At 44.1% G+C, this 14,838-nt stretch overlaps 1 protein-coding gene across 6 annotated transcripts in view; it reads left to right on the top strand.

The window, feature by feature from the left end:
• The window catches only part of LOC119396304 (methylcytosine dioxygenase TET3), a 196,919-nt gene that overhangs the window by 172,790 nt on the left and 9,291 nt on the right, over window positions 1-14,838 (top strand). For all 6 annotated transcript variants that reach the window (XM_049415909.1, XM_037663481.2, XM_037663464.2 and 3 more), the window contains 4 exons: window positions 10,709-10,798; window positions 10,895-11,032; window positions 11,558-11,680; window positions 13,991-14,140. In XM_049415909.1, coding sequence (XP_049271866.1) covers window positions 10,709-10,798; window positions 10,895-11,032; window positions 11,558-11,680; window positions 13,991-14,140 — 501 coding nt within the window. The remainder of the gene's footprint in view (window positions 1-10,708; window positions 10,799-10,894; window positions 11,033-11,557; window positions 11,681-13,990; window positions 14,141-14,838) is intronic.

The raw sequence follows: 14,838 nt of genomic DNA, 5'->3' as shown, positions 1-14,838 counted from the left end.
CGTAAAGTTGATGTCAGTGCTGCTTTAAAGGAGCACTGACATCAAATTTACGCATGTCAAGATTTTTGCATCCACGAGTAGTTATCTACCCCCTAGTAGCGATTCGCGACCGAAAATGCAACTGAGGGAGGAATAGCTATCTGTTTTATTGATTTATAGGTCCATTCGTTTCACCTGCACTTCGTGAACCGGTTCACGGTGGTGCTGCACTCCGGCATTCGTTTCACGAGTTCAACATGGCGGCGTCGGCACCGCGGTATTCGTTTCAAAAAAGTGCAGCCGTCGTGCAAGACCAGTTCACGAATTCCCTGCACTTACTCGTGAGGTAGTGCAGAGTCCGTGCAGCACAAGATGGCTGTAACCGCAGCAGACGACGCAGACGACTGCATTCGTGGCTATTTTAACGGTGCCCAAGGAATACTTCAGTGAATGTTTTCCGGTAGTTTGAAATGCCAGGCAGCGTAAGCGCGGCCACTTTTACGAATCACAACCTGCATAATTCGCGAGACAGCCGACCGTAGCAGAGGGCTTGCACGACATCTGCACTCTCGTATTCGTTTCGGCATCTCGTTGCTGCTGCACTTTCTGAAACGTTCCCTGCACGACGACGGCACTCTGACGTCACCATCATGAACCAGTTCAGATAGTGCAGGGTGAATCGAATGGACCTTTCATCACCGGTATCTAGCACGATTCAAAACGGCCTGCAAGCCCGCCATTTTTTAGCGCTGGCAGCGCTCCCTCGCGGTCAACTACAGACCGCGCCCCAGTTTACCACTTGTCCACAGAAAGGAATGACGTGAGAGTCAGCTGCTCAGCTAACATTTCGTCTGCTAGGCGCGCATGTTCAGTCATGCCTTGTCACCAGTGTCGCCGTCGTCGCCGTCAAAAATATCGACTTGTGTTGAACACGACATTCTGGAACTTGGAATCAGACGTCACGAATCATTTTCACTTCGACCCTTTGCAAAACAGCGATTCAGAAATGGACGCCGTTCCAAGCAGCAACGAGGAGGTGCCCGGGGACGCACGCTTGGGCCATAATTGCTGGTATGTCTCAATTAGCTATATCAGAGAATTTTAGCGTGCACGGCATTCCGGTATATGCAAAGGGGTCTATGGAATATTGGCATAGTGAATGCACACCAGTGGAGAAATAGAATACGATAGGTTTCTACAATAAGAATTCTGTGCTTGCCAGGTTCTTCTTTGCGCCGCCAGATGACCCCACATATCCGGCCTCTCACGGTTACGGCTGCAGTAACCCGGTATTACGCTAGCGCAAGGAAGTCCACGGACGAACCAACACTCACTATTAACGCTACATGCGTGTTACTTGTTAGCGATGTTTTTTATCTATAGGCTACTCCACTTTGATAGCATATGGTCGTGTTGGCGTGTACCGTATGTGTAATGAAACGCCACGCACTTTGCGCTTTTTCCGCGCCTCGACGAGCAGGTCCGCACTACGCAGCGGTTCCACTACATGCTGGCACGTAGTCGCTCCGATTGATCGCACTCGCGCTGTGGAGCACACGACAAATTAGTCGATGCGACGCGATGAATCGCAAGCATGGCTGGGAGTGAGAGCGTCGTCGCCTGGCGTCGGCGCCACAATAAATACACTCAGATCGGCGACGTCACTGTTACTAGCGTATCGTCACTCAGGATGGTATTTGCGGAATGTATCACACTTTACACGTAGCACTAGTGTCGATGTCGCAGCGTGATCAACCTTCCGTTGAGCTTTTGTACGCTGTTTGCCCTCGAAATAAAATTACTTCCACGCGACGGACGCCATTCAAATTTGGCCAAGAAGACCTATGCATACCGATCAATCGAATGAATGGCACATCTCGACTTTAAAATTGGATGTCAGTGCTCCTTTAAAGGGGCCCTGCAACACCTTTCCAAGTACAGTAGACTCTCAATAATTCAAACTTTTTGTTAATTCAAACAAATTTCAAATTTTTTGTTGGCCCGCAATGTTTTCAGTGCATTTTAAAGCCATTTAATTCAAACTACTGTTTTGTGTAAATTCGGGTAATTTATACTTTTTGCTTGTCCATGTCAGAAAATATCTGCTGCCTTTGTTGCTTCTAGCTGAACATTTGCCTTCTTATGCCACCTAGCAGTCGCAGATAAAGTCTGTTGCCTGCCTACAAAGCGGCCAAACTATCCAACCACACGCATTAACAATCTCGGGTTGAATTAGGAAAAAAAAAAACAGAGACGGGTCTGACCTTGGTCTATCGCATGTCGAACGCTTCTTAACCCTTTGTTTTTGTTGGTCATTGTGACCAACGTTTATAGAACCAGGTCAGTTGCAAAACTGAGCGATGTTGCGCGGCGCCGCCGCCATCAGCGACAGATGTGGCGCTGCTGTCGCAACAGGATTCACTCACTCCGCTCTCTTCAGCCGGTGTTGCGGCGCGTCGCGTCAGTATCCGTAGAGGCTGCTTTCTGCGCGAACAGCGTGGCGTTTTCTGTTGTGCTTGGAATATGCTGCGTGTCTTCACCATGCCGACATGCTCTGTTCCGAGACACCCCGACATTTCTTTTGTGCCTAGGGTTACCAACTCTTCAATAAAGGGAGTCGGGACGGGTGGGGGGAGGGGGGGGGGGTGTCCATTGTTTCGGCCTCTTCAGCTGGCTACGTGCTGCTCGCAACACTTCCTCTTGCTGGAGAATGTATTCGTAAAAGTTGTCGCGTTTCGCACAGAAGTTCAGACAAAGTAACTGAAGCCCTTCGCAGCCACCGCTAGCCACCGCAACATTGCTTCGTGCGTGCTATTCGTGAGAACTTTGTGTTCTGGAGCGTGACGCGCGTTGTCGGGCGTGCGTTGGATCACATAAATGTTCTAACTGGACGGTACGAAATAAATCCGGGACATATAGCTGTCCCGACAGGGACGGCTCGCAACGCTGTATAAAAAGTCGGGACAGTCCCGCGAAATACGAGACGGTTGGTAACCTGTTTGTGCCCCGCGTGACCTTGACCAGCGAGCGACGTGGGATCGCGCCATTCCTCGTATGGACAAGAAACTGTCCGACATATCACTTGCATGTGATATGCACATTCATGAGGAAGACATCCTGAAGACTTTCTCTCACACGATCAACGATAAGAATTAAGGTTGCAATCACCAGCGGAAAGGAGCCTCGTCGAGTATTGCGTCCCAAAGATACTATTCCCGAACTTGCCTTGATTTGAGTGATTCTGAAAATTGTGCTGTAAATAATTTTTTACAGTTAATTAGAGCTGTCTTAAGGTTTAATGCCTGAGACTGTAAATAAGTTGTGCCGTTTGTGTGCATCACACCATACATGCAATATCTGAAAGATTGTTTTTCTGCATTGCGTGCGAAAAATAAATACAATTTTTCTTTCTGTAGCAGGACTGAAATTATGGCATGCAGTACACACACGGCGATTTTATCACTCAATAATTACAAGTAACGACAGCCGCGGTACAGAGTGAAAACTCCTCACTTCAAAAAAGTGAAAGTGAAGAATTATCGAAAAAAAAATAGCGCGAAAAACTACGGAGCACCAGAAAAAGGATTACACAAACAACAGCGCTGACTTACAACAATGATTTATTCGTTAACACCACGCAATACTTGCACAGTCCAAAACGAAAAGATATAAGTACCAACACGCCCAAGCATCCACTTTAGCTAAATAATTACGCTACGAGAATGCGCCATATAGTTAATTTCTTATAGGGTAATGGACAGACTCGTATGCTATGCTATCAAGCGTCAGTTATCTTGGACAGTCTTGAAAGCCATAGCTTTACTGACTTTGCCTTACCGCTGCTAAATATTACTCAGTTTTACATTGCAGCGGCAGCTCAACGAAAAATCGCGATAATACCCAGTCGGCGAGTAAACAACCGAGCACTTTCTGAACGGCTGCCCCGGCGTTTGTCACGCAGACTACGTGTTTTCGTCTGCTAGCGGAAGCTTGTTGCACCGCCAGCGCCACCAAACCGGAAGCTGTCCCGGCGCCGCGCGACAGGTTGGCTGACGCGGGGAGTTTTGCAACTTACCTGGTTCTATAAACGTTGATTGTGACATATACTGTGTGTTTCATGTAACTAGAACCAAGGATTAAAAAAAATGGTTAACTGCAGCTGAATGAAACCGACGACATATGGCTTGCCGTCATGTGGCGCTCGTTAGGCTGTTTTTATATTGCACTTAATTAGTTTAATTAAGTAACTTAATTTTATATTGCACCTAAGATTAATTATGCAAAATTTTTAATATTCACTGTAGGGCCAAGTGTGTCTCATTACATTGTAGAGAGCATTCCAATATGACCGATTCAATTTCTTTTAGTAACATACATGCTGTGCGGTGATTTTTTCTAGTGTTTAAAGAAAAGCAACGAAACCTGAAATAAAAGCACCTGACTGCGCTCATGCACGACCATATTGTAGCGCTGTCAACCATGCTTCGAGCGAAAGAACTTTGTGCGTGGACTCTGGTGAAATGAGCAGCCACAGGTCTAGGCATCAGCTTCGCAGTGCGTCAGCATATTTGACAATGGCACGCGGCAAAGAAGCGCTGTTGTCCCTGATAAGCGAAAGGTTGACGGTGCATGCGCACGGTCCTTTAGCTCAAAGCATGGTAGAGAGCACTACGATATGGTAGTGTATGAGCGAAGCCTCGAGTTCTTGTTTCATATTTTGTGGGCTTTCTTTCAACGCCAGAAAAAATCACGACGCAGCATGTATGTTGTCACAAAAAAGTGGATCGCTCGTTTTGGAATGCCCTTTACAACATAACAGAACGCACTTGGCCCTAAAGTGAATATTAAAAATTTTGCATGATTGATCCGTTAATTGACTAACTAATTAAGCACAATACAACAAATACCCTAACAAGTGCCACATAATGGCAAACCATATTTCGTTGGTTTCATTCTTTTGCAGTTAACCGTTAAAAAAAAAAATCCTTGGTTCTAGTTACCTGAAACGCCCGGTATGTCTCATCTGCAACTGCAAGAGGAAACTTCCTCTATTGCTTAGAGGGACATACCTAGTCCACAGAAACAATTAGCACCATCACATAGAGGATACCGCAACTATAATTTGGTTTTTATTTAAATTTGGAGGTGGCACGTGTAGCATGAGTCGTTTTCCTTGCTGCTTTGTTTTTTTTTCACTGTCATCACTCTCGAGATGCCTAATTGGTTGCTCATTCGTCACGAATGAGATGTTCATTATGTGCGAAATATACTTCTTGCATTCCAGCAATGTAATTACATCAATTATGGACAGGTTTGACGCAAGAGTGAGACATTGGTTTTACCGACTTGCAAATATCCTGAATGTAGTGGTTGAAGATTAGGCCTAGTAAGCCCCTTTCACATTTCCTTTTTATTTGCAGACATTTCAAAGATGTTTCACTTTGATTTAGCTATTCTCATTCATATTTCATGCTTCCGTAGATCACTAAAATACTGAAACAATGTGATAGAGCATGTAGTGCAAGTTATATTGCATGAGTGTACGAAATAAGGGGAATTTATTTTCTAAGGGCTCATTTCTTTGTTAGACGCAGCTAAATGAATTCAACAGATAATTATTTAAAGAAAGTATAGGGGGACATTAATTGTTGTCTTTAACTGTAGTGTAGTAATTATGATTTAAATTGAAATGAATTAAACTGGACGAAAAATCACCCTTTCCGTCAGTGGTATCCGAACCCACAACCTTCGAATTATGCATCCGATGCTCTACCAATTGAGCTACGACGGAAGATGCTTCTGTCGTAGCTCAAGGGTGATTTTTCGTCCGCTTTAATTCATTTCAATTTACATCACGTTTGCTGCACTACAGTTAAAGACAACTATTTAATATGTACTTCCTTTGACTAATTGTCTGTTGCATTCATTTGATTGCACGAGCATGTTGCACGAGGGCAAGGCGCATGCACTACCGCTACACACAAAAGCTGCCGCTTATGCTAGACAACATCTCGGGAAAAATACACAAAGCTTATTTGTAAAGCCTGGTAAGTGGTAAGTGCCTCCTTGCATTGCATGCTTTGAGCCTCTTAATAAGCAGCTATAGTGATCTCAGAAACTGAAAAGCTGAGACCCTAAGTGGGCAGTGGGACAATGCATGTCCCACCTTGGCTCGTTTCCTCAAAAGGTCATGTCCCACTCGTTTTAACAATGAAGCTGTTTAAGCTAGCCGTAAGTTGTATGCCGTATCACGATTCATAAACGGGTATGTGCCACAGAAATTGGGTAAACCCCACTACTTGCCGCTCGTCCACTAAAAATGAAGAAGACAACAGTTAGCCCAACAAACAGGTATGTGCCACTGTGCGGCCTGTCAGAAAACGGTCATCATAAACGGGTATGTGCCACAGAAATTGGATAAATCTCACTACTCACCACTGGTCCACTAAAAAGGAAGAAGGCAGCAGTTAGCCCAACACTAGGGAACGGGAAAGGCAATGGCAGCTGCTACAAGACCCCAGAGCAATGGAAGGCCTAAGCCAACGACGACGTGCCCGTAGATCTCCGAGGTGCAAACGCTTGGTTTCAGCGCGAGTTTATGTCTCTGGAGTTTGGACATCCATGTCGTGTCTGTGACTGTGTGTAGTTTAACTATAATCTCTGCACTGAGAATCAACGTAGAAACAACCTAGCATCACCTAGCTAAGGCGTAGCAACAACCTAGAAGCAACCTAGAAACTGGTGTAATGCAGAGAAGCGTATAGACATGGTAAAGGGCTACCAGCTGTCATGGGACACAGCACATTTTGTCCCTTAATTAACACATGTGCATGCACTGCATAATAAAGAGTGCCATGTTCACAGGAGCCTTGACTACAAATCAACAGCATTTTTTACTATGTTCACAGATTCTTGCAGGGTTCCTTTAAAGAGCCCCTCATCAGGCCCCATCGTAAATTTTGGTTACACATTGGAAGAGTTAAGCTGCTGCCTAGGAAGCATTTTAATGAGAGCATTTTCAAGTCAGTTCATGACAGGATGATTTAAAAGGATTTGAACCATGCCATCAGGAGGCAGCAGACACTGTAAAAAAAAAAAACACTCTCCCTCTTTGCCTCGCCTATTGTCCGCAAGTGGTGTACCTTCCCTGTGTTCTCCCATGTGCAGGAGCTGAGGGAGCTAGTCAAATTCACTTGATGAGTCCTTTCTTCTCTTTATATTTTGCTTTGCGGTGAATTTCCAGTGGTGCCATTGTACACTCTACATTCGATGAAGAACTGAGGTCGTGTGGCGCAATCAGTGACATCCCAAGCAGTGCATGTTGCATAGGGCATTCGTGCTTGTGACCGCTTGCTCAAAGGGAAAGTTCCTCGAAAGAAAGCGTGCGCTGCCCTGTGTCTGAAATTTCAACCGTTTCCGTGCCACGCAGCCATTTCATACTTAGCATACATAATCGCCACCAATTTTGTTTGTTTGCAATTCCCAAGTGCTGCATTTTTCTTCTCAATGGCTCCTGTCTCTGCCATCTGTGTCACATGCTTCTCTCTGCTGACCCTCTTCTTTGATTGATGAGAAGGATATAGTGACTTTGCTGACTGTGTTGATGTCTGTGGTTTTCACCAAAAATTAGAAAGAATTTCTATTTGGTCATGACATGTGTATACAAACAAATTTGCAGTACTTGTGTGCTCACATGTTTGCAGTACAGTTGCGAATACAGGGTGTTTCAAGAAATGGGTCGAAAATCCTCAAAAATAAGAAAAACGCGATATTTGCTTGCAGCTTTCACAATTACTTTTTTTGTATGACAGGCATCTTAAGATTCGTAAAGGCGTTATTTAGGACATTAATCAAAGCAATTATACTAATTAATCCTTTAATTAGTGGAGACAGGCAGTCAGGTCATGAGACAATTGAAGTCCTTCATGCAAAGAGCACATTGCAGCTTTTAGATTTTGAAAAAGCGGCCTCTTGTAATTAATGCCGCATAATAAAATTCCACCGAATTCACCGGTGAAACCAAAACCTAAGTGCGCACAATAGCAGACGACCTAAATGACGTTGCTGTTCATGACAGCGATTGCAGAGGTGTTAGTTCTTCTGCATTTGTTAATGTATGTGTGCTATGCATGCTATAGTCGCAAGCACAGCCCACACACCCACTAAACGAATCGGTTGATGGTCGATATAACGATGCTCATTCATTCTGGATGTCTCGGAAGAATATGGCATTTGCACTCTTCCGTGTTTAGGTTTCAGTTTCGCCGATAAATTTGGTCGAATTTCATTACTCCGAAATAATTACTAGAGGCCACTTTTTCAAAATCTCATAGCAGCAATGGGCTCTTTGCAGGGAAAGCTCCAATTCTCCCATTTGACCCGATGACCCCCTGCCTCCACTAATTAAAAAGTTAATTAATTTAACTTTGGTAATTACTGTTGTAAATTATCTCTTTAGGCATCTTAAGTGCCTGCCACTATGGAAAAACTAATTGTGAAGGCAGTGAGTGAATACTGAATTTCCCTTATTTTTAAGGAATTTCAGACACATTTCTTGAAACACCTTGTATAACTATATTTTCAATTAAATCCTGAAATGACAGCTTTGAGTACGTGCAGCTGTTATGCTGTTTCTTATTTTCTTATAGCAGCACCACAGTGAAGTCTGTGATATGTCAGTGGCTCTTCCAGTGTTGTACAAATTAGTAAAAATTGTATAGACCTACTCCATGTTTGTAAACAGCGGTAGGCGCCGTCGATATATTTAGCGCCCTTGTAGCGACGTCACGGCGCGTAGGCTCCGCCCAACCGGTCCAGCTTGAAGCGCGCTACCGCCCTCTTATGATCACGTGACAACTGGCGCAGCAGGTGCAAAAGCTGCCTCCGAGCACCGCGCGTCGGGGCGCCTCCCGCAGCATGCTTACAAGCGGCGGCCGCAACACAGGAAGTTTCAATGGCTGTAAGAGGGACTCTGAAATGAACATCATGTTGACGTGCTGCTCTTGCTCTGAGAACCTCATAGAAACATGAAGTATCTTGACGGCGGGAATGTGACTCATTTGCGAATGATCATCGCCGTTGCGACAGTCTAGATCACACGTGTACGTTTTATTTGTTCACTAATGGAACGGCGATCTCGGAGACACTTTCATCCGTGACACGCTTGCGATGATGCTTAAACTACATCATGTGGACAAGGTGGTTACGTACCTGTCAGGTCAGCCAACCGCGGGCCGCGGCTCCGTCCGCACGCTCAAGTCGAGACCGCGCAATGCGTACAGCCCGTAAACAGACTCGGCAAGTTTCCCGAGTGTTGTTTTTCTGTGAATTCTGACAGACATGGACATATAGGGAAGCGCACCGCTGCCAGAACGGGTGTCTCATCGCAGCCGCATAAGATTTGGAAAAGCATAGTCGAAGTCGCGGCTGCGTTAATGAACCGTGACCAAGCAGACAGAAACATATGCGCCATGACCGAGCCACACTTTAGTTCACGCGAGTACAGCGAAATCATTTTAGCGCGTTTAAGACTTATATCAAGAATGGAAAAAGATATCAACAATGGCAACCGTGAAGATTTCTCCGCATATGACAATGCTATCCACAACGTTAACCTGCTTTGAGGTAAACGTGCTCGCTATATGCCTCCACACAAGGCTTATGCCAAGAAATGCGGTGCTGCACATTACAATGACAAACGCTTCACTAAGCTAATCCTTTCTGCTGGGTAAGCCGCCCGAAAACATAACCGATGAGCCGGCGTCGGAGACAAGTTTTCGCGTTTTACAGCTGCCGCTAATTTCTCGCGACGGTCTTCGTAAACAGCTAATGAAAAAAAAAAAAGCTTATTCCATCCTTCTTGTGCCTTCCTGCGCAAATAACTGTGGCAATGCTCGTCGTTAAACCGTTTTTTCTTCTTTACACGACGACAAACAGCGCACGCACCAGCGAAAACACAGCAGCAACTGCGGTAGGCACGGCGGCTTTTGCCTACCGCGCGAAACTAAACGCCCGACGACAGCGCCACCGCATTTTCGTGACGTATGTCCGGTGGAATTCGTCTATAATAGTGTTCATTGGCTCAGAACATGTAGGTAACAGGTTATCCAAGGGAGCTAGGATGTGTTTGCATAATTTCTACCTTCACTTTACAGCTGGTATTTTATTGTACTTGAATAGTTCATTATTCTTGAACACACCGTACCTGTCTTACGCCTAGTGGCATCAGTTAAAAATGCGGGGGGGGTTGAATAGTTCATTATTCTTGAACACACCGTACCTGTCTTACGCCTAGTGGCATCAGTTAAAAATGCGGGGGGGGGGGGGGGGGGGACATCCTTGCCACCCTCCTCAGTCGATAATGTTAACAACCCCAGTTTATTGGCTTAATTTATTCTGGGCACATAATATATCTCGAATGAACCTGGCATAGATAAACTTCACATTTTTGCCACAGCAATGACTTTTATTGTGTACTCCCACAATATGTAGCTTTTCAGCATCCCTCCCCCCCCCCCCCCAAAAAAAAAAAAAAAAGCAACGCTACATCTCTGCTTACATGTATAATGGGATGTATGAATAATCTGTCAGACAATGGTTCGACATGGAAGAGGTGTGTACATATGCCACTTTGATCATCCTGCAGTGCACATTACTGACTTGTTAGTTTGCTATTTGCAGTGGAATATGGGCAGCCACTTGTAACAATAACTTTCTTTGTGATGTATAGGAACAGGAGCTTGAAGAGAAGCTGCAGCAATTGGCTACTGATATGGCTCCTCTGTATGCTAGAGTTGCACCAGAATCGTACAAGAACCAGGTATGTTTCGACGTTGTTTTTGTTAGTGTATCACAGCTGTTGTTTGAAAACTCATTCCAGTGCAACATTGGCCCTTTTTCTAATTTTCCTACTCAGACCGAGTTCGAGTCCGAGGGTATATCATGTAGGTTGGGTCTGAAGCCAGGAAGGCCATTTTCTGGAGTCACAGCCTGCGTGGACTTTTGCGCCCATTCTCACAAAGATCTGCACAACATGAATAATGGCTGCACTGTTGTGAGTATCCCTCAAGAACTTGATATTTTTAAAGTTGTGGAAATGTTTTATGCGGTTGCATAGAGTGACTGCTTAATAGATAATATTGTGAAAGTTGATGGGGTAATCCAGTGTTATAGAAAACTTGTGAATAAATTTCTAGGCTTTATAGCGGCTTTGCTTTTCATAAATTGGAAGGAATGATGAATATATTTACAGGCATGAACACAGGTAGAGTGTTTTCTCCACGAACAGGTGGCCCTGTCCACCAGTAGAAACAGAAAATTTAAGAGGGGGCCCTGCCCTTGCCTTGTGGTCAGCAATACATGCACACGTGTCACCTCTCACATAGAAGCAGCCCGTGTGCATCCCCTTGATCAAAGGGAGACGTTAAGCACTGTCGAGGGAAAGGAGGTGGGGGGATAGCGATAAGAGGAAGAGGCCTTGTTAATGGCTGTATTAGTCCCTATTAAGTAAATTTTGTTTCACACTACGAGCACACTTCATAAATGTGTATTTGGCTCATTGTTTTTTTTGTTTTTTCAGGTTGTGACGTTGACAAAGCACCGTGGTTTTGAGAAGGGTGACGATGAGCAGCTGCACGTGCTTCCATTGTATGTACTTGATGCAACTGATGAATATGGGAAAAAAGATGGATTTTACGAGAAGGTGGGTGCATTCGACTACATATATGAAGGCTAGGGTGTCGAGGGTGACTGTTGCAGGTTCGTGCATGTCTTCAGTTAAATTGTGAAGACAAGTTTGGGTGACATGTGCACTGTAGTTATGCATTTATAGCACTTCTGTACTTCTCTCAGGTCATTTGTGTGGAAGCATTAGTAAACAAATGGCCTCTTAAGCTCTTTTCACCAGAGTGAGCTTTTTGTCTTGTGAAATCAGCTTATATTGTGCTGTACAGTAAAATTGAAATAAGAACCAGATATTTGGCAAAAGAAGATCCACTACTCTAGATTTATTTGCTTTTATTATAAGGTGTTGCACTTTGAGCAGATTTGTAGAAGTATTCAGGCTCTACACACTGGCAATTGTACCATTTTCTAACGAAGTGATGTGATTAGGTGTAGTGACCGCAGTGATTATTTCGGTGTCACATGCTGCATTTATGAAAAAAAAGCTTTATTTTTATCTCTGAGAAGCTGCTCGAAAAAGTCATTGCTGTAGCATATTGCTGCCACTTAAAAAAAAAATCTGAAGGCTGCATTTTATTTTAATTCTTGTTTTACATCAAAGTTATCATTGCCTTTGTCATGGTGAATAGCTTTTTCAGTGTTGTTTCATAGTGATGTGCAAGCTTCGCAAAAATACAAGGTTGGCTGCAGGAGGTTTAGCAGGCACACTCTGTGCTAATAATTATTTAAATAAATATTCTGTCCTCTTGACTGTATTACCATCATTTTGCCATTAAATACCATGCATGGAAGTTACCACTTAACAAGCTAAGCAATCATAGACTTCCGGCCTTGTCGGTGCAACTTATTGAGATGGAGCCAAGAAAGGACACAAACAAGCAGTGTAGTTCAGTGCACAAATGCACACCTATCTCAATATCTCAGCGAATGTATTGCCTCTACATGATGTGACTTATGCTCAGTGGGCATAGCAGCATTTCCAGTTATGTTGTCTTATTTTTGTTTACGTAACTAAGCTAGTCTACTTTCTTAAATAAATGTGATGCTACTACCTTATTCAGCCATCAGCGCAAATCAGGTGAAACTGTACTGATGCACTGTCGTAATGAAAAGAAACGCGAACACCGGAAAGCGTGACTTTCGGCACACTCCATTCCCGACATGCCTTGCCTGTTGCTAGGCGAATCTGTGCTTTCAGCCGGCATGACTGTAGCGCTAGAATCTTGCTCCGGCAGGCGCTGTTGCACCGTGTGTGGGTTCCGAGTCCCAGGCATGACTGGCAGATGATAGGCACACGCGGTGTTATGGTGTCAGCTGGAGCGAGATTCTAGCGCTACAGCCTGAAAGTGCAGATTCCCCTAGTGACAGCCTAGGCATGTCGGAATTGGACTGTGCCAAAAGCCACACTTTCCGCTGTTCACTGTTCTTTTCATTGCGATAGTACTTAGGCATGCTTGATTGCTTAGGTTGCTGCACTGCAGCAATCTAAGCGCCAACTTGCCCAAAAAGAAGTCCTTTTGTACTGATGTACTATGCTAGCTTACTTTTGAGCTTCTCTGTTTCTTGACATCTTGGTCTGTAATTCAGTGGGTAAAATTCAGAGGGCACCTAAATAGGAATGTCATGCCCAGTTGCGGCACATTGGTAGATTACAGTATGGAAAACTACAAAAGAGAGTCCTACTGTGATCAAAGGTGTGGTAAGCCAGAAAGGACACGGTCATAAAAAAATGGGGTAGGCACCACCTAGAGTCGTAGCTCTTTTGTGTCACCCCTGATTTTGAAACCATCTGCTCACTACTGTTTGTTTTTTGGCCAGTAAATAAGGACTCTACATACAAGGGGAGACAGAGATTTAGCGTGGCAAATGTTGATATTCAAACACTTTTTTTTTTTTTCATAAGAATGGCACTGATGAGCGAAAATGCAGTGAAATCCTTGGTGTAACATTGACATTGTTGCACCGCAGCGTGGGTGCAAAATTCACGAAAGAAAAAGCTTGGCATCCATTTTCTCCGTTAATTGCAACCATTTTGCTGTCTTCGAAATGAAAATAAAGTTTTTAGGAAACCGTACTTATCTCAGCTGATGTAGTGTTTAATGTTTGCCGTTCATTGAACTGCTCAAAGATTTAAAATGTGAGTAATGTTAAAGTGACACTACTGCCTTGCAGTATTCAAATGATTAGCACTAATTTGAATTTTTGTAGTAATGTCAAGGTGTTGGTCAGATCAAAACATTAAGTGTCGATTGGTAGGCATATTTTTGGAGCTGCATTTACAGAGAACTCTATGCTTTACTCACACTTGTTTTCTCTTTTCTTCACTCAGGTAAAAGCAGGATCATTGGAAGTGCTCACCAAATATCACACGACAACTAGGATACGTAAAGTACCTTTGGGACCCTGCAAGAAACGTGGACGAAAAGAAAAGAACCCTGATGAGGCAGCACATGCAATTCAGCAAAACTTAAACTCAGAGGTCAGTTTGTAAATTCCTTGTTGTTAGGTTTCAATAAGTGACAAAAGCTCAATAATCCCTCTGTTGATGCATCACCATGAAAATGCGTACAAGGCAGAAGCCTGTTTTTGAACACTCGTGGCTCTTTTTCAGTATCTGTGAATCTGTGTATATCGGAAGTAGTTTTGCAAGGTATATTGAAGGCTACGACAGCGTCTGCAAATGTTGTTATGAGGTGTACGCAAGGGACCAACTTGCCTTTGCTATAGACGTTGCAAGCCATGTTGGCATTAGCAGCTGGTGTCTGTCTCAAATGGCAGTGGTCATCCTACTGCAAAAGTACTGTGGAATTCCCGTTTTCAGCAGCAACATGCAGTTCACATAGGCACTCCCGACAGGTGATGCCGCATCGGTCGTGCAGTTAGTTTCTAGACATAACAACTGGAAAGAAGAAAATAAAAAAACGAAATTGTAATAGACATGACCGTAGGGAAGTAAATGGGACCAGTGTTTGAGAGCATTAGAGTTGGGAAAACATTAATATGTAGTAACATATGTGTCAGTGAGGTTCTACTGTACTTGGTAGCTTTAATCTTTACTGTGCCTCAGGCACATTCAATCTGTGGTGTTTTGTGCATTAGTCTGCAGTCTTTTTTGCTTATGGAAGAAGTATAGAAGCCATCCATCAGCAGGCTGAGCAAGAACCGCAGGAAAGGGCA

The sequence above is a fragment of the Rhipicephalus sanguineus genome, chromosome 1 (assembly GCF_013339695.2).
Source record: "Rhipicephalus sanguineus isolate Rsan-2018 chromosome 1, BIME_Rsan_1.4, whole genome shotgun sequence".
Lineage (NCBI taxonomy): Eukaryota > Metazoa > Arthropoda > Arachnida > Ixodida > Ixodidae > Rhipicephalus > Rhipicephalus sanguineus.
Note: the sequence above shows the minus strand (reverse complement) of the source record. Positions and strands in the feature narration are given on the sequence as shown.